Below are 19,636 nucleotides of genomic sequence, written 5' to 3'. Positions count from 1 at the left end.
CTAAATGAATCGCGATTTGTTTAGCATCTCAACCGATTTGAATCGTCACATATTTGAATCAATTTTCAACCAGCTCACGGTTAATCGCTACATCCCTATTGAGATCAATATGCTAAATAGTACTGCATTCTTATTTTTCATCGCTTATGGACTGTTGCATAAGAAAGAAACTCATTGTGACAACCTAGGTTTCACTGATTTGTCTATATACTATTTTAGCTGAATAAGGATGTTATTAGCCAGAAAGGCATTGTTATTGTACATAACTCCATAGACAATGCTCTTTGGGAAAAGTGACTTTCTCCCCTGCTTTTTATATGCATGTATTTAAATACCATTTATATATACCATGCTAGGTGACTATAGTAATCGATTTAACATGGTATATATTAAAGTACCATAGTATTACCATCTGATGCCGTTTTATTTTACCTTTTTTTTTTTTTGGACATGGTACTTTTGAATACCTTGGTACATGAGTATGGAAATCATTCATTAATGTAAGAACTGCACTATATTGGAAAAAGACTGGCTTTGCAATACGAAAAAGTACATGAATCTTCACCAGATGACTGGAATAGCTACGTTTGAAAAGAATTAATCATTCTAGAGTTAGTGACGTGATTTTGTTGGGAAGTGAAAATGAAAAATAGTTTTATACTTGTGCTGCCAACATTTTCACTAGCCCTTGCACAATAAAATAAATGAATAAAATAGAATAGAAAGTAGGGGTCAAGCGATTATCGGTCTGGCTGATTATCGGCGCAGATATCAAAAATTCTTAAAATGGTTATCGGTAATTTTCAAAACTGATTTGCCGATAAAATAATTTAAAAGCATTTAAAGGAAGTTTTTGTCAGAGCCCTTGTTATTCTTAATTTTGTCATTAATTCTCTTTTTTACACGAGATAACGGGTCAAAATATCGGTTATCGGTCTACTTGTTCTGTAATAATCGTATCGGCATCGGCCCTGAAAAGCACATATCGGTCGACCCCTAATAGAAAGTTATGGTTGGCATTTTGACCCATTTCAATACCTCAGCAAACACTACTAGCCTAACTAATACAGAGTTCAGACATTACTGAAGACACTCAAGCAATAGCACAAATAAAACAATGCAGCAAAGTGGTTTCAAACAGTGGTTTCAGTTTTTTTCTGGTAGATCTAACAGTAGTATTTAGGTACAGAAATTGAATAATCAGATATAAATAAAACAGCATAATTCTCACTTTATAAATTTAATATAGAGTAATCCTTTTAAAAGCTATTCAGTCACAAGCCCTAATGCACAGATCTAATGTGTTGATCGATTTATACAAGGTTACTGGCCAGGATGGGTATTTTTGACATCATTTGTGTGTATTTGTCCATTCAAGCGCAAGAAGACACAAAAAAGAACTGTACCATGGTACTAGCATTTAATTTACCATGGTATCACGAGTTTTTGTAAATGAAGAGTATTACATGTTACCTGTTTAATTCAGAGTTCCAGACTATTTATAGAGTAACTTTTCACTTTTCCCATCAGGCTCTTCTGCCTCTGGCTAATGTCTCCATGATTGACTACACATTAGAGTTCCTGACCTCTACTGGAGTGCAAGAGACGTTTGTCTTCTGCTGCTGGATGGCCAGCAAAATAAAGGAACACTTGCAGTGAGACGCTGTGCCGTTTTTAATGACACTGTCGAATGACCGTGACTCTGATCACTCAGCATTTGCCGTCTTATTTCACAGGAAGTCCAAATGGTGTCGCCCCACATCTCCAAATGTGGTGCACGTCATCACCTCTGACCTGTACCGTTCCCTCGGGGATGTGTTGAGGGACGTGGACACCAAAGCTCTCGTCCGCTCGGACTTTCTGCTGGTGTATGGGGACGTGGTGTCCAACATCGATATTTCCCAGGCTTTGCAGGAACACAAGTGAGTGTCGCTCGTCCACAGACCCTGTCTAGATATAAAAGTTCCATAGTATAATTTAATATGTGGCCCTGGAGCACAAAAACCAGTCATAAGGGTCAGTTTCTCGAAATTGAGATTTATACATCACCTGAACGCTGAATAAATAAGCTCTCCAGTGATGTATGGTTTGTTAGGATAGGACAATATTTGGCTGAGATACAACTATTTGAAAATCTGGAATCTGAGGGTGCAAAAAAATCAAAATATTGAGAAAATCATCTTTAAAGTTGTCCAAATGAAGTTCTTAGCAATGCATATTACTAATCAAAATTTAAGTTTTGATATATTTACGGTAGGTAATTTACAAAATATCTTCATGGAACATGATCTTTAATATCCTAATGATTTTTGGCATAAAAGAAAAATCGATCATTTTGACCCATACAATGTATGTTTGGCTATTGCTACAAATATACCCCAGCGACTTGAGACTGGTTTTGTGCTCCAGGGTCACATATAATTAAAACCATTTTTACTTTCCTGAAAGACAGCGGCGCAATATGGATAAGAACGTCTCGGTGATGACCATGATCGTCAAAGAGTCGCCTCCCGGTCACAAGACTCGCTGTGAAGACGATGATATTATAATAGCTATGGATGGCAAGAGCAAGCGCATTCTTCATTACCAGAGAGCACAGGCCTTAAAGAGACTTCACTTCCCTATGGTGAGATGTTTTACTAATATTTAGAGGTGCTCCAATTTGCTTTGCTTTCAATTTGCTAATTTCATAAACCAATCTCATACTGATGATGCAAAAACATCATCAAATGTTTTTGAAAGAAGTCTCTTCTGCTCACCAGGGCTGCATTTATTTAATCAAAAATACAGTAAAAACTGTAATACTGTAAATTAGTTTACTATTTAAAAAAACATTTTACAAAATTTATTCCTGTGATCAAATCTGAATGTTCAGCATCATTACTCCAGTCTTCAGTGTCACATGATCCTTCAGAAATTTTTCTAATATTCTGATTTGCTGCTTAAGAAACATTTCTGATTATTATCAATGTTGAAAGCAGTTGTGCTGCTTAATATTTTTGTGTAAACTACAGGTTCTTTGATGTTCAAGAAGTACAAAAATAGTTTGTAACTGTTTAAATGGTTTTACAGTCACTTTATAAAAATGTAATGCATCTTTGCTAAATAAAAGTATTAATGTGTGAAAAAATCCTGAGCGGAGCATCCCTATAATGCTACATGAGGAAAAAGAAGGTACACTTACTGACATTGTGGCTGAATCTCCTGCTGTTTGCTGTTTGCATTGAGAAATGGTAGCATTACTCCTCTTTTACTTTGATCTTGTAATACTCGTTCTCAATGGTGATTATTAACGATCAATGAGGTTTATTAATCAAATGAAGGGTATTGCAGTCATGCGAATCAGAAAGTACAACAAATAAAACCATAATGTTTAGATGCTTTCCCAGTCAGCTCGACAAAGCAAATAAAAATCATAGCATTTAGTGATTATAATTGTTCTTTCTTTCCCACACAGAATATTTTCCATAGTGGAAGTGATGAGTTTGAAATTAGGTTTGATCTTCTGGATTGTCATATTAGCATCTGTTCTCCACAGGTGAGTGTTCATTTGTTTTACAGTTTGTTTAAACCATAAACATATTGCTTGATGAAAGGGAATGTTGTTTAAATGTAGGTTGCTGAGCTTTTCACAGACAACTTTGACTACCAGACAAAAAATGACTTTGTCCGTGGGCTTCTAGTCAATGAAGAGGTATGAGACACAGAATCATGCGACTTGCTCATTTATGAATTCGTATATTATCTGACACAGGGTTTTTTCACTAGATCCTGGGAAACCAGATCCATATGCATGTCACTAAAGATGGATATGGGGCTCGTGTGTCGAACCTCCTCATGTACGACACCGTCTCTTCCGACACGATCCGCCGCTGGGTCTATCCCATCACACCCGAGGCCAACTTTGCAGACCAGGAAGGCCAGAGCTGTACTCACTCTCGGCATAATGTGTACCGTGAGACAGGGGTCAGTCTGGGTCACGGCAGCCAGATGGAGGAAAATGTGCTTATTGGCCGAAATACAATGATTGGAGCAAACTGCACCATATCAAATACTGTGATTGGTGCCAACTGTGTCATCGGTGCAGTATTTACAGTAACTGATTTGGTTTCGGTGCATGATATTGTAGGGCTGGGCGATAAACAATATCATATTGAGGTTGCAATAAAATTAATGTCGATAATGATAAGCTATGGACATTTCTACTCGATATGGATTAATCTAACAGCCGAGCACTCGGCTAATAAATGCAACAGCGGCCAGTCGGTGCATGTTCTGCGTGTCTCTGTGAATGAGTGCTGTAATTTCATCTACTACTCAAACTCAAACACACGCAACACTTACTGTTTTCAATATATGAGGGCGAACATGTGAACTTCATCTCCAGAGCTGCTCTGAGAGTCACTTCAGCAGCTTTACACCCTTTCATTTGAGAAAAAACTACTGTTAAATACACACTGAAACTGAAAGATCAAAATAAGAATTCAGTTTAACTTGTGACAGAAATGACAGAAATCTATAGCTGTTCTATAATAAAATGTAATGTATTTCTTAAAGTAATAATAATATTATTGTTTTTTAGGAATATCATGCAACTAAGATATTTTTCATCCATATTTTAATTGTAGTTATTTTGTGCAGCATCTTATTTGGCAAAAAATTAAAATGCATTGTAATTAATTTTAATTTGATTAGATTTTAAAAGATTAATTATACTGTTAAAGTTCTATTAATTGATTTCATTAGACACAATTTTTGATAAATCTGATTTGTTTTAAAACCTAAAACACAGAATCCGGACAAATTAAAATGCAAAAACACATTGTAGCGAAAAATAAAATGGATTTCATGGGGCTCTAAATTAAAAGCTTACTCTGTGGAGTTTAATTATGAACACAAAAGTTACGTTTACATTCCTTCTCAAGGTCTATCAGACTTGTGGAAAGCATTTCCTTCCTCATTTATGGTAAATGAACGGCATGATAAATATTGATATTGTATGATATGGGAAAAAAAAACTATTGTGATGTTTTTAACGCCCAGACCTACTCTCCTGTATATTTTTGTATATATTCTTTATATGTTGGCACTTTTAAAAAAAATACTATGTGACCGTGTGAAAACTATTTGTTTGACATCCTGCTAACTGCTGTTTTGTCTACTTAGGAGACAATGTGACTCTGGATAGAGCTTACATATGGAACAGAGTCCACATAGCCGACGATGTGAAGGTCAAGCAGTCTGTAATCTGTGATAATGTGGAGGTGAAACACAGAGTTGTTTTGAATGAGCAGTGTGTGCTCGCCTACAATGTAAGACACCACAACACAGCCTCGAATTAAAGACAACCGTTTTTTTATTTGCTGTCTGAACTAGAGCTGCACGATTCATTGTTAAATGATCTCGATTCAAACACCCAAGTGATTTTATTCCTAAACGCTTCAGATAAAGATTGTATCAATTACATCATTATGCCAGTAGGTGGGGACAAGTGACTGTTAAAAAATGTGTTTGAATCGGTCTTTCAAGAGATTTGTTCAAAAACATTTGACGGTGTGTCCAAAATCGTGTACTGTGTGAGTAGACACTACATTTGAATTTACTTCACGACCGTTAAAAAAGTATGTTCTATATAGTATGAATATGGGTAGTATGAATGAAATTCGGACGTACTACATCCGCCATTTTGTTACCGTCACATGACCTACCAGCGTCAGTTGCATCGCTTCACTGCCCTTCATAAATCCTCTCCTGTGGCCTCATGGGATAGTAAAGTGTCCATCTAATGCACACTTCAGAATCTGGGAGGAAGAAGTTGGTCATCCGGGTACTTTTCGCCTACTGTTTTTCGAAGACTATGAATTCAGACATACTACTTGCCTCCCATACTGTTTTTTGCCTACTATATTGTAGGGAGTTTTGTGATTTCGGACGCAGCGTGATTCATCCAGTAATGAAGCAAGTGAAGTGTTTATGAGTGAGTCATTGAATCATTCAATCAAGAGATTCTTTTAAAATCGCTAATTCATTCAGTAAGGAACAAGTGAAGTCTTTTATGAGTCATTGAATCATTCATTGAAACTGATTTTTTTTTAAAGCAATTAACATTTTGTCAGAACTTCTAGTAAATGACCCGTTATTTTGTTTAGTTGACTATTCAGTATTGTGCTCTCTATTTTAAACAAAAAACGTGATTCTCAATTTCTCCAGATTCGTGCAGCTCTAGTCTCAACTAAACTGTTGCTTTCGATATAATATTTAAACTTAATATATTTTTTTAATATATATTCAAATATATTTAAGACCTGAAAGTTATGACATGAAATGATAGTTTGGTCCCTAAATTGTTGATGATCAGAATAGAGGCATAATGAGATACTAGTTTATTTTGCAGAAATTGAAAATGTTTTACTGTGTATCCAAATCACTTGCTAGTTGCCTTGTTTTCTAATCAAATGTTGAAATGCAGGTTGTGGTGGGTCCAGATATTACTCTTCCAGAAGGCACAGTTCTGTCCATGCACCATCCAGATGAAGAGGATGATGAAGATGATGATGAGTTCTTGAGCGATGACAATGATGTTGGCTACAGAAAAGACAAAACCAAACAGAAAGGTTCTTGCTCCTCTTATTTTCTTACATATGGACATAACATAGTACAAGTTCAGTACAATACTATTAACTGTGACTCTGCTGTTGTAGTTTGTGGGTCGTAGATGTTGGAAATCTGATGGGATTATATTTGGTAACATTATTCTGTCCTTATCACGTTACATGTATTATAGTAATAACAGTCAAATGTGCAGCAAGGACACATTAAAATAAAGTGTGATCTTATATTCCTGGCAGAAAAAAAGATGACAAGGAACTTTATTGCCATTAAAAATTCTACATTTTGGATGCCGTTCACAATGGCAAAGTGTCATTTTTAGCTCTTTTTTTTGTTTTGTCAGTGTTTAACCCAGCAGAGGTTGGTTCAGAGGGTAAAGGATACAGATGGAAGACCAGCAGTCTTGAAGACACAGAGGAAGATGAGCTCGCTGAATGCATTTGGGGTGAGATGTCTGCCATAAAATATTAGATTCAAGTTAGACTCAAAATATTGTCCTCATTTATTCACCCTTATGTTGTTCCAAACCTGTACGACTTTTTCTTCACAAAGGATTTGAAGGAATTGTTGCTCTATGCAGCTATAATGATCTGGTCTATACATTTGATCACAAGTATATGGGTTAAACTGACTCTATACCATAACTGCAGTTAACAGCCCTCTGGAGGGGAACATTATCAGCGAATAGCGACTTCAGGTTCAGTCAGTTCCTCACACAAAGCTATAAAATAAGCTTCAGAAATCTTGGAAAACAGCTCACAAGTCTTATCAACCAGTTTTTATACCATGGAGGAAAGTTGTACAAGTCTGCAACAACTTATGGATGAATAAAAAAAATTACTGTTTTCAAATTTGGATAAAGTAATGCTTGAATATTAATCCTCTTATCGCATTCAGGTCAGTTTGGAAAAAAAATTAAAAATTCGTTTCCCGTACTAAAAACTCAACTTCTTTTTTTTTTTAGTTTTTAGTATGAGAAAAAACTTTGTATATGTATTAAGACTATCAAAATACACATCATTTATTTATTTATTTATTTATTCATTTATTCATTCAGATTTTTTAAGCTCAATTTTTAGCATATATAACCATTTAAACTAAATTGTTACATCTTTCTCATTCGGGTTAGTTTTGACCTAGTGAACTGTGGCTTTACACCTGAAAATATTTTTTTTGTATCTCGCATACAAATTTATGATTTAATTTTGTCGGTAGATTTGAATTTGCATGCATTAAGACACTATAAGCAGACAAGAGATGTAATATATAACAAATAAACTTTATCTAATGAACTAGAGCCCAAAGGGATGTAGAGCAAAAGTTCCAAAACCAAATAATCTAAATTTGAAAAAAGAGACAGAGAAGTCCACATTACACTCTACCTCCACTTATTGATGAAGCAAGTAATATTCGTTGTTTTGATGTTGTTTTGTTAGAAAAAGTATATGTAGGTTTCATAAATTTGGAGTGTTTTTTTAGCAGCATGATTTGTAAGTTCAAAGGAATTTAATTAAATTCCCTTCATTCCAGTGGAGTTAATACTGGTAATTATCAGTTAATATGTTCTTAGAAATTTCATATAAAGATATGTTGAAATAAAGTGTCTCATGAATACTGAAAAAAAAAAAAATCTCGCATCAGTGGTTTTGCTGTAGTTCTTGTAAACTTCGAAATTTCACATCATTTCTCAGTTTAATAAAAAGTAGGGTAAATACAGTAATAATGTAGTAAAACACAGTAACATTATTAACTTTGGCATTTTTGCACATTTACTCATTAATAAGAAGCTACTGATCAGATACAATATGGTTTAAGCTGGAAAATATGAAGTTACGACTGTTTTATAAGTTCATGTTTCACCGGGTCAAAACTGACCCAGGAATGCGAAAGATGTATACATTATTATTTTTTTGTAATGCAATTAAAGTTAAATAAACAGGCATTAATGGTGATACCATGTTTCCAGGCCTAGTGTTGAATGCTGACCCAGAAAGTGACAGTGAAAGTGAGGTCAGTGAGGGGTCACATGATCTGGGAAGCCACCCGGCATCACCTGAACTGGATGATGTCAAAGGTGAGAAGTGTAAAGTGTTGCATCCATATATCTGACATAAATATTAAGCAGGGCTCAATTTACCCTTTCTAATATTACTTGGATCTCCCAGGTTTATTCTAACTGTTCTTTCCCCTCAGTGTTTCAGAATGAGGTTCATGGTACGTTACAGAGAGGGTTGGATGAGAACATAAGTTGTGACAATCTGGTTCTTGAGATCAACTCACTCAAGTAAGTTAAAATTACATGCATAGTTCCAGTTCTGTCATGACAACTCTCAGAGAGTTTAGCATGGTGATATACATGGCAGTGTTAATGTGTTTGGTCTTGGCGGAATAGATCTAGAGAGACTTACAACTGCCCAAACATCCACAGACATGCCGCTGTGAGCATGAAAGAAATACTGCTGCTGCACATATAAAACATGAAATAACCTCCATATATAACATGCATGAAATTACCCATAGCAGATCTATACAGGTGGAGCTGGGGAAGGTGGAGGGTTTCTGAAGTGCTACAGCAACCACTAACAGAGTATTTGAATGTTGAGCAGCAAGCTCATTGGCTGCTGATGTGGAACGAAACCAATCAGCTGCGCCCTGTGAATGATGATGTCAGATTATGTCCGAGTTGGAACCTATCGGACTGTGCCATCTAGACTTTGGATTTATTTAAACATTCCAGTTATTAGTAGGATTCGCCTGAAAATTAAGAGATTACTTACCTTTTGTTGCAAATCCATATACTGTTTTTTTTCTCTGACACATAAGTAGATGCTTTGCAAAATGTTCACAGAGCTCTTTTCCAATAACAGTTCGTAGTGACCTCAGCTGTTGAGCTACAAAAAAATAAAGAAAAACCGTATAAAAGTTGTCCATATGAATGTGAACTACATTCCAGTTTTCCAGATGCCATATGATGACCAGACCAAACATTGCATGGATATTGATGATGGCCAAATGACATTGCTTTTGCTATGTGTCAGTGTGCTGATTTGATCCTGAAAAATTAAGAATGAGATTTGACAGTTCAAGGGAAAGACTTTAAGTAAATGGAGGATTTTTCTATCCCTCACACAAAATGTTTATAGCTTCACAAAAGTCATACTACTTGTATGATAAGGTGTCTCTTCTCAGGTACGCCTACAACATTTCTCTGAAGGAGGTTATGCAGATCTTGATTCGAGTTGTGCTTGAGTTTCCTTTCCACCAGCAGGGGGCTCAGATAAGCACAGCTCAGTATTCATCACACCTGCTGCCTGTGAGTATGACTGCTCCATATGTTCAGGGATTAAAGCAAAAAAATATATCTTTTTTTTTTTCAAGGATTACACCGTTTATCAGACCAATAAACTTTTTAGAAGCATGTTTATTTTTTTTATAAATCTTGAAACGGAAAACAATGTTTTAAGTAAACCTCTTAAAGGGATAGTTCACCCAAAAATTTAATTCTGTCATCATTCACTTAACGTTTTGAGTGTTATTCCAAACCTGTATGAATTTCTTTCTTCTGTTGAGCATAAAAGAATATATTTTGAAGAATGCTGGTAACCAAACAGTTGCTGGTACCCATTGACTTCTATTGTTTTTTTCCCCTACTATAGAAGTCAATGGGGAACAGCAACAATTTGGTGACCAACATTCTTCAAAATATCTTTTTTTTTTTGTGCTCAAAAGAAGAAATACTTACATATTTGGAACAACTTGAGGGAGAAATCATCACAGAATTTTCATTTTAGGGTGAACTATCGCTTAACCACTTAAAGAATAAAAAGTGCAATTCTTGTGCAAAAGGCTCTATATAAAAGTCTCCTGATAATCATTTCAGCCATTATCATTGATTATTGCCCTTGATATTGTAGATTTATTTATATATATATATATATAATTTTTTTTTTGTGTGTCTGGGGAAAAGGCTTACCACAAAAGCTACGCAAATAAAGGTTGAGGGTCGCTTCTGCATTAGTTCATTGCATTTTTACACATTACAGAATAAAGACTTCACATTGGTTACCTTAGCAGCATTTCAAACTGGGAAAAAATGATGTACAGAAAGCGAGCAAAGAATGTTGCCCATCACTGAAGCGATCACTGACTTCAGTTCAGCACGAGTTCTGCACTCTCGCAAAAACTCCCATTATAATCAATGAAGCTGTCTACACTGCAGAATCAATCTCTTGCTTACATTGTTGATTATGATAATAGAATTCGCAAGAGTGCAGGATTCAGTTAGTGAGAGTTTTCAGCGGTGACTGATTGGCCATTGCATTCATACACTCAACAGAAACGTGTATGATTGGTTGTAATGCTCAACGCTGCGTAAAAATAAATCTTTGATGCAACATGAGCAGATCTAAATGTAATGCCACAATAAATACTTTATTTTACTTTACTTTAAGTCCTATTCAATTTAGTTTAATTGTGCAGGGCATTTCTTTTGCCCCCTTATCTTGAATTTGGGGGCATTTTTGTTCATTTTGGTGGTGTTTTTACCTTAAGCCCCTGCTAATTGATCTCATACATGGCCTCTCTGCAATCATAGCGACAGAGAACTTTAATCCATGGATATGTATAAGTCGGATGCTTCACCTGAACATTGTTTTCAGCGTTTGAACAGTTTTCAGAATGTAAAACTAATTGATTCTGCTATTTGAAGCTGCTTTGACACAGTCTGTATTGAATAAATCTTTCTAGAAATAAAGGTGACTTGACTATTTGACTACAGCAGAAGATACTGAGAACAGTCCCTGTATTTTTCCTCACAGTTGTTGAAGAAGTGGGCCCCAGTCTTTAAGAACTATGTGAAGAGACCTCAAGACCAACTGGACTGTCTTGCTTCCATGGAGGGGGTTTTCCTTGAACGTGAAACTCATTGGGCAGCTTTGGTCAAAGTGAGCCATCTCTTTTTCTGCAGTGATCAAAAACACACATTCTCTTGCTGATTGTACGCGATGTCTGTCCACTTTAGGTGCTGATGAGTATGTACCAGCTGGAGATCTTGGAGGAGGAAGGCATCATGCACTGGTTCAATCAGGGCTCCACCACAGACAAGAGCCAACAGCTCCGCAGGAATCAAGGGGTGCGAAGGTTTAAATGATGTCATATGAAGCCTGTAGCTACATTTACACTCGATTTTTAATTCTGAAAATTGCTGTCAAATTGCAAGCTGTCTTTACGGGGCTGTCAGTGGTGTGTGTGAATGCAAGCACAGAACATGGTAAAGGTGTGAAAGCAGTGAATCATCAAAATCACAGCATGCCAGAAGAGTTACCAGAACAAGTTTTCTAGGAAATGACTGGAGTGTGTGTGAAAGAGGACTAACTTGGAGTTCTTCTATCCTGTCTGTCCGCAGCTCTTGAAGTTCATTCAGTGGCTACAGGAGGCTGAGGAGTCTTCAGAAGGAGATGAATGAACATAAACCATCATGCGTGTGACTAACACACTTTGGATGGTCATTTAAACACTTTACAAACCAGAAAAAACACCAATGTTTGTGGAATGGTTTGATGGTCCTGACAGATGGCAGCATATAAAGGTGTGGAAATGGATATTTATTCAGTTTTTTTTTTTTCTTTCTTGATTTCTGTATGCTTGCTGAAAAGCATTGTTTAAACCAAAAATGTGACCCTGGACCGTCATAAGGGTCAATTTTTCAAAATGTTTTTTGCTACAAATATACCCCAGCGACTTAAGACTGCTTTTGTGGTCCAGGGTCACATATGAAAATTTAGTTAAAGGTGCAGTATGTAATATTGACAGCAAGTGGTTGAAATGGGGACTGCAGTCCAAATTCAAAATATTGGAGAGCATAGATTCTCCTGATTTAACGCTCACACGGGTTGCCAGATTGAGGACGTACAACAGAAACAAGTGCAATTGACAATGGAACGCGACGAGTGTTACACTGTAAGCTGATGAGCTGATTTATCCATGCTTTAATATTCCTCTGGTCACAGAGCTTTTTTGATGGATGAATCTGTGATTTCTGACCCAGTTTGTTTGCTAGCTTCCATGGCTGCAGTATGCAGTGTTTTCTGCAACCTGGTAGGGCTGCACGATTATGACAGAAATCATAATTGTCAATTATTCCCTTGAAATTGTAATTGCGATTATAAATTACGATTATCATAATTTACGTTGATGTTTATACCATTGTTTGAAGCAACCGCATGCCATATTATTAGATGAAAACACTCTGAAAAACTTTTATTGCTTTTCTATAGCATTAAGCCTCAAATGTCAACTGTACATTAGACTGGTTTCTTCTTTAAATTAAAAAAAGTAAAAAAATATGCATGTTATTATATGCTACGGGTATTAATGTTATATTAAAACTAAACTTAAAACAATGGGAAAAACCCTTAAGATTACCTGTAGAAAGAAAAAAAAAACTCTTCTTATGCACGCAGAATAACATAAGCAGACTTTGAATGATTAATTGCCGCTTTGAACGATTTGGTAAATGCTACGGGTATTAATGTTATATTAAAACTAAACTTAAAACAATGGGAAAAACCCTTAAGATTACCTGTAGAAAGAAAAAAAAAAACTCTTCTTATGCACGCAGAATAACATAAGCAGACTTTGAATGATTAATTGCCGCTTTGAACGATTTGGTACTTGTGGAATCCATAATTGTAATCGCGATTAGAAATTCAATTAATTGAAGAAACATGTAAACTTAGCATGTTCCATAAATATCTGCAAGCAAATAATATTATGCTTTCAAAAAAAATTACAGCACCTTCAATTTACCATCATGTTCCAAATATGCATTTCTCCTACGGAACACAAAAATTATATTTTGAACATTGGACCCCACTGGCTTTAATTTCATAGATAAGGAAAATACATTTTTCAAAATAACATACAGACCCATTTGATAATAAAAAAATTATATAGGATACTTGGTTATCACCGTCTGGAATATTCATTTTGAAATATTCTTTGTGAAACTTGATAAAGTCCACAACAGAATTACAGTGATTGAAGTCAACATGAACAACCATGAGTTATGAATGGCTTTAAATATCAGTGAATCAGTCAAGCAAGAAGGGAGCTGATATTATTTTGGATTCATATGTAAGGAAATGCAGATATAAAGATTGTACTTTGGATCACTTACAGTGCACAAGGCTTGAAAAATATTTCCATGATTTTGAATGTCTTAAGTTTCATAATTACAATAATCAAAAACTATCATGACTCAGTCAGCTAGTTCTTTTTATCCTGATTAAGAGCACCATGGATGAAACCGGCTACGAGTGTAAACGCTGTTATTCCGAACAGTGCCATCAAGCCTTTCCACATGTTAGCGCTGTTCTCGTGACGCTGTATGAAGCTCTTGTAATCACTGGAGATCAGGACGTAGCTGCGGCCGTCTCTGGGTGGCTGTAACCTCATGATCTTATCCTGCTCCAGAACCAGCTCTCCGAATGCGGTGAGGGCCGATCCCACACGCAGCAGCTCCTCTCGCTCCTCTAGGGCCACAGGCTTCTCCCCGCTCAGCTCTCGCACGACAGCGTCCATCAGCCCCTCTTTGGCTTGCCTGAGCCGCTTGTGCACCTGCTCCAGGTAATCGCCGCTCGCCTCCAGAGGCGCACGGAAACCTCCGTGATGTATGAGCCGGGCTGGACCAAGCTGAAGGGCACGGTGTTGGTGGTCTGCTGCTTGTTTACTTTTCTGGAGACCCTGTGTGGATGTTTTTTCATACTTTATCATAAAATCCTAAACTGGTTTTCACAGAGATAATGAAGCATGTAAATAAAATAGATAGCTCTGGTGCTGGATGCCGATTAGTCAATATTGTGCTAAAATGAGTATAAAGCACAACAGTCACGATCCGGAAGTAAAAACTCAATTTTCTCTAAAGGGAAATAGGGAAGGGAAAAAGGGAAATTCTCTATTTTTAACAGTAAGGGGCCGTTCACACAATGCGTCTTTGTGTCTAAAGGCGTGAGAAGCCGCGCTCAGGAGTGGTTTTAAAACAAAAAGTTGAAATTCTTTGAAATTGACACGGCGTCTTAACGCGGCGCTCATGTGCAAGACGCTGCAAAAGACGCCAGACTTAACAGTTTCATACATGTCCGTCTAGCACGTGTTTACTAGGGTTGCAAAAAGGTGGAACATTTCCAGTAAATTTCAGAAACATTCCAGAAATTTTGGAAACTTTCCAGGATTTTTTGGAATATTCTGGAAATTTTCCACCCCTTTGCAACCCTAGTGTTTACATAGAAAAACAATGGAAAACCGTGTTCTGTATGAACGGCCCCTAACTGATACAATTTTAAGGACAGACTTAATGTGAGCTCTGTGGTTGTTAATCGATGCTATATTTTTTGTTGAAGCCATCTTTTTGCATTAATTCAACTTATTTTTTTAAACAATCGTGTTTAATAGTGGAATTAGTAGTGAAAAAAACTACATTACCCAAAAAATTCACCAAGTTCAGCGCACCAAATAAAGCAATAAGCCCCTTGAAGCCGTGGTTTACAGTGAATTTATAACAGCTGAGGGGCGTTGTTAGACTCAAAGCGGAGTGCCTAAAACCCCCTTAGCTGTTATAAATTCACTGCAAACCACGGCTTCACGGGGCTTACTGCTTTTATAAAACGGTTATTCCATATACGTAGTAAGGTTTCACAAAATAAAACAGAGCAAATAAAGTGTAATGATATTAATAAAAACAGTATTCTTCCACCAAACAATGTAGTTCCTCAGAAACAGTTGTGGTTGCCGAGCAACACACAGAAGTAAGCAAAGGTGTATGTTTGTAGAGTAATTTACAACAGCTTCGAGCGTGGCTCAGCCAATCAGAATCAAGGACCGGAACTATCCGTTTTATAATGACATTTTTAGCTCCACTCCCATGAAGCACCGTGAGTGATGTAATCGAGTTGGTCAATTACAGTATATAGTTTCTATAGATACAATGGTTTCACTTTAGTATAGGGACCGATTCTCACTATTAACTAGTTGCTTATTAGAATGCCTATTATTAACATATTGGCTGTTTATTAGTACTTATAAAGCACTTATTCTACATGACCATATATTAATAAGCAGCAAATTATGAGTTTATTGAGGCAAAAGTCGTAGTTAATAGTTTGTTAATGGCGAGAATTGGACCTTAAAATAAAGTGTGACCGCTACAATCAACGACTTTAAATGGATAGTTTTATATTTCTCAATTTTTAATTAGATTGTCATTCACAATGGTTCATGGGATTGTAGTTATTTCCCTCACTAAAGCTGTAAAATACACAATCTTATACCGCTGGCTTTTCGCTTCAAATCAATGTTTGCAATGCTGATTCACCTCATAGTTTGGTTCATGGATTTTAACGCTTTAACAAAAGGCTTTTTTAAAGTCCCTATGGGAAAAATACTAACGGAAACAACACCTCTGAAAAAAAGTATGCAGGCACTAATGCACTCTATAGGAACAACTATAGTATTGAGAGACCAACTGTATGCCAGGAACTATATCTTCTAGAGCAGAGGTGGCCAAAAATTGATTGAAGGCTGAGGTCTAAAAGTAAATGCTGCATTATTTCCAACTATATCATAATTAAATGCAAAAATAAAAAAAATGATAAATTAGAAATTTTAATTAAATTGATTTAATTTACAAAGACATGCTTCAATAACATGTTTTTTCCTATCCTATTGCCTAAACAAGCCAAATGATTGGCAGTGAAGCATTTACCAGGTTTTTAGAAGAGAGTTCCAGTATTTCCAGTGCTCCTGCACGGTTATCTTTTGGATGACACCATGACAGCGTGGAACGAACTGGCTGGAAATGGGCTCTCCGGTGGCCTGCAACAATCCTGAAATGGAGGGAAAATAAGGATGCATCAATTAAGACTTTTCAAAGTAGGTGTTATTGAGCATTTTATTTACCTTCTACAGCAACATAATGAAGTCTCTTGGAAGACGCACTGAGAATCCTGAGCAGGTGATGGTCTGGTTGAAAGTTTGGTATCTCCTGTGAAGTGGAAGAAATGTTATAAAACTACTCTAATTTGGTATCTATCTGAATCTATTACTTACAGTAAACTTTCATATGAGAGTCATTCTATATTTGAGGGTAAATTTTACATCAGGAAAAACATGTAAAAACAATGCTTTCTAAATAAAACAGCTACTGGTTTCATTTTTTTCAGCAGGCGCAATGATATTACGCAGTGCCTGAAAATAGTCCCCGCTAGGTAACGTCCAATAAGCCTATTTTCAGGCGCTGCGTAATATCATTGCGCCTGCTGCACCCATGGTACGGCAGCAAAGTTCCTTGATTATTACGCCGGAATGAGAGTATAGTTCCTAGCCATATCGGCCTAGAAAATCGCAACTTTTCATTTTCCGTCGGTCTTAGTACACGATGTAACTACAGAAGAGTCAAGTTTTAAATAGGAAAAATATAGAAACTCTTTGGTCATTTTTGAGCGAGATGCTAACGGTCTAATCAGATTCAATGATCTATGCTAAGCTACAGCTAAAAGTGCTACCGCCAGACCCGGAGATCGGTTGAATGGATTCGAAAACGGTAAAACTCAACTGTTTAACTCTAGGGGAGTTGGAAAACTATTTTCAAAAAAAGTGGAGTGTTCCTTTAAAGACAACTGAAAAACAGGGTTCCTACACATTTTCCATTTCAAAATCCATACTTTTCCAGATTAAAATTTCCAAAACTCTCAGTAGATTTTCAGACCATATTTAACATAGATGGTTCATACAGCATTATTTTTAGTTTCATATTTGGTATATAGTACAGTCATCTGTAAATATTTTTTCTCAAGGTTTTTTTTCATTGATTTTACCGAAGTGACAACATACAGAGCCCCTAAAATAATACATACGTACATGCATACATTACATACATACAGACTTTTGCATGCACACAAGAAACTTTTTCATGCCCTCGAGAAACTATTCACATGCGCACGGGAATTTTTTGCATGCTTACGCATTACAATTTCTAGTTTTACATACTATAACCCATTTCCTTTGTGCATCACTGCCATTTTACTATGAAGAAACTAAAGCATGGATGCACATGAATTAACAGAGATCTATTTGCTCAAAATTTGGCTTTCCTTATGGTAGGACCTCTAATATCAAGGCCCACTGTCCGATTTAACACATCCTCTGTGGCAGCTGAGAAACCATGACACGAAACTGGCTGACGGCACAATACGGCTGAGTGCATTGTCCTATTTGCCTAAGTTCAGTGGTCTACAAAAAAGACTGTATGTGACAGTGTCATATTTCAAGGCCTTAGGTCTGCTTTAACGCATAGCCTACTCTGTGGCAACCAAGAAACCACACTGCGAAACGGGCTGATGGTGCAATAGATGGATCAGTGTGCACTGTCCTATATGCTCAGTTTAATGGTTTCTCATGCACACATGAAAGTCTGTATATTTTTTATTTTTGCAAAGGTCTTTTTAGAGGCTCTGTAATATGGTGCTAATAATATCCTGAGAAGAAACCTACAATATAACCTGTATTTTTGCATAATGCAATAATTTAGCATAATTATTCAATTGAATTTGACAGTCACCAAAGAATCAGTAAACCGCAGCCATGAAAACACTTCTTGCATGATACATTTATTTTAATTTATAGAAAACTAAATAGGGGCAAGAGCCTGGAAATGCAAATATTTTTCCATACTCTGCTTTCTTTTTTTTCTCCATACTTTTCCAAACTGCATAGGAACCCTGTTAAAATACATACATGAGATTATAGTACGAAATCTTTTGATGGATAAAAATATGTTTCTGAAGAAATCTGTTAGAAAAAATATAATTATCAATGGACATGAAATGTACACTATATTATCTGACCCAGTATCAATGATGATGTTATATGAATTATAACTTGTGGGTTTGATTCCACAATCAGCTCAGATGGACCAGAAAAACTACTACTGAACCTTCAGCTTCTGGATTTCTTGTCTTTTATCTGAATATAGTTTATAAAACAGGCCAGAGAAGGCGAAGCAGGATCCCGCACATATGACAGCCAGTGGGTTGAGGAGATGGTCACTCATTTCTGCTCTGGACGAAGAGAGAAACATGTAAAGCTTGTCAGAGAAGTGTAGCTGTAAAGCACAGTAAACATGGTAAACCGTACCTACCAGTCTCAGTAAAATCAATAGCAGTGGGGCTGGCAAAAACTGGTTGATCAATGTAGCAAGCTCTGGTTTTTAAAATATTTTATGCTCATGCAATTAAGTAAAAAGTTAGTTAATTATTATTTTAAAACTAGATCAACTAAGGTCATAAATCCACATCCTATCCACCTAGTTCAGTTTTGTTAAGCAGAATCTAGTTTCATTTCCATTGCATTCCACGTCTTCATGTTTCTGAACAGATATAGTTATATGTATACAACTAAATATCTAAATCACAATGTGTCGTGTTGACAAAATGTCACGAAACTACACATTAGCAAGCGGCGAGTTAAAAGGCCGAATAAATATGAACCTCAGCGTGAAAGCAAAACTTGTCAGAACAAGTTTTATGTACGATAAATCAGGAAACCACAGCTATACAGGCCGTTTACTATGATCACTAGTCTGATTATACAACATTTATATTATGTATTCGATTCACTGCAGCTTTAAGAATAGCATGTGTGTCCTCAGGAGGGCTGTGATGAAGTCAACACAACAAGGGGTAAACTCACTCCACTCGCAATATAAAATAAATCTCTTTTATCCACCTTATTTTTCAACGTGGCCGTTTTCTGTGTACAGGTGCATCTCAATCAATTAGAATGACGTGGAAAAGTTCATTTATTTCAGTAATTCAACTCAAATTGTGAAACTCGTGTATTAAATAAATTCAATGCACACAGACTGAAGTAGTTTTAAAACGCTACCCCCGTGTATATAAACTAGGATAATATGATAATATAATGTAACTGTCTTGGGTGAAGACAGCAGTTTAAAGCAATATTTTATTAAATC

At 36.3% G+C, this 19,636-nt stretch overlaps 2 protein-coding genes and 1 pseudogene across 2 annotated transcripts in view; 2 read left to right on the top strand and 1 right to left on the bottom strand.

The window, feature by feature from the left end:
- rock1 (Rho-associated, coiled-coil containing protein kinase 1) overlaps window positions 1-3,551 on the top strand; it is a 69,315-nt gene extending 65,764 nt beyond the window's left edge. Inside the window, exon 34 of the transcript XR_001632236.1 lies at window positions 3,539-3,551. The gene's annotated coding sequence lies outside the window, so the exon portion shown is untranslated. The remainder of the gene's footprint in view (window positions 1-3,538) is intronic.
- LOC107671691 (translation initiation factor eIF-2B subunit epsilon-like) overlaps window positions 1-12,295 on the top strand; it is a 17,281-nt gene extending 4,986 nt beyond the window's left edge. The window contains exons 4-16 of the mRNA XM_016464603.1: window positions 2,449-2,626; window positions 3,458-3,538; window positions 3,617-3,694; window positions 3,769-4,081; window positions 5,167-5,312; window positions 6,470-6,614; window positions 6,953-7,054; window positions 8,576-8,683; window positions 8,803-8,893; window positions 9,799-9,922; window positions 11,427-11,552; window positions 11,630-11,740; window positions 12,014-12,295. Coding sequence (XP_016320089.1) covers window positions 2,449-2,626; window positions 3,458-3,538; window positions 3,617-3,694; window positions 3,769-4,081; window positions 5,167-5,312; window positions 6,470-6,614; window positions 6,953-7,054; window positions 8,576-8,683; window positions 8,803-8,893; window positions 9,799-9,922; window positions 11,427-11,552; window positions 11,630-11,740; window positions 12,014-12,073 — 1,663 coding nt within the window. The 3' untranslated portion in view covers window positions 12,074-12,295. The remainder of the gene's footprint in view (window positions 1-2,448; window positions 2,627-3,457; window positions 3,539-3,616; window positions 3,695-3,768; window positions 4,082-5,166; window positions 5,313-6,469; window positions 6,615-6,952; window positions 7,055-8,575; window positions 8,684-8,802; window positions 8,894-9,798; window positions 9,923-11,426; window positions 11,553-11,629; window positions 11,741-12,013) is intronic.
- Window positions 12,296-13,511: 1,216 nt separating this feature from the next.
- On the bottom strand, window positions 13,512-19,425 carry LOC107671768 (mitochondrial ubiquitin ligase activator of nfkb 1-A-like; annotated as a pseudogene).
- Between the last annotated feature and the right edge of the window lie 211 nt (window positions 19,426-19,636).

The sequence above is a fragment of the Sinocyclocheilus anshuiensis genome, unplaced genomic scaffold (genome assembly GCF_001515605.1).
Source record: "Sinocyclocheilus anshuiensis isolate Anshui unplaced genomic scaffold, SAMN03320099.WGS_v1.1 scaffold524, whole genome shotgun sequence".
NCBI classification, from domain to species: Eukaryota; Metazoa; Chordata; class Actinopteri; order Cypriniformes; family Cyprinidae; genus Sinocyclocheilus; species Sinocyclocheilus anshuiensis.
The sequence above is the reverse complement of the archived record's forward strand: the minus strand, read 5'-3'. Positions and strand labels throughout refer to the sequence as shown.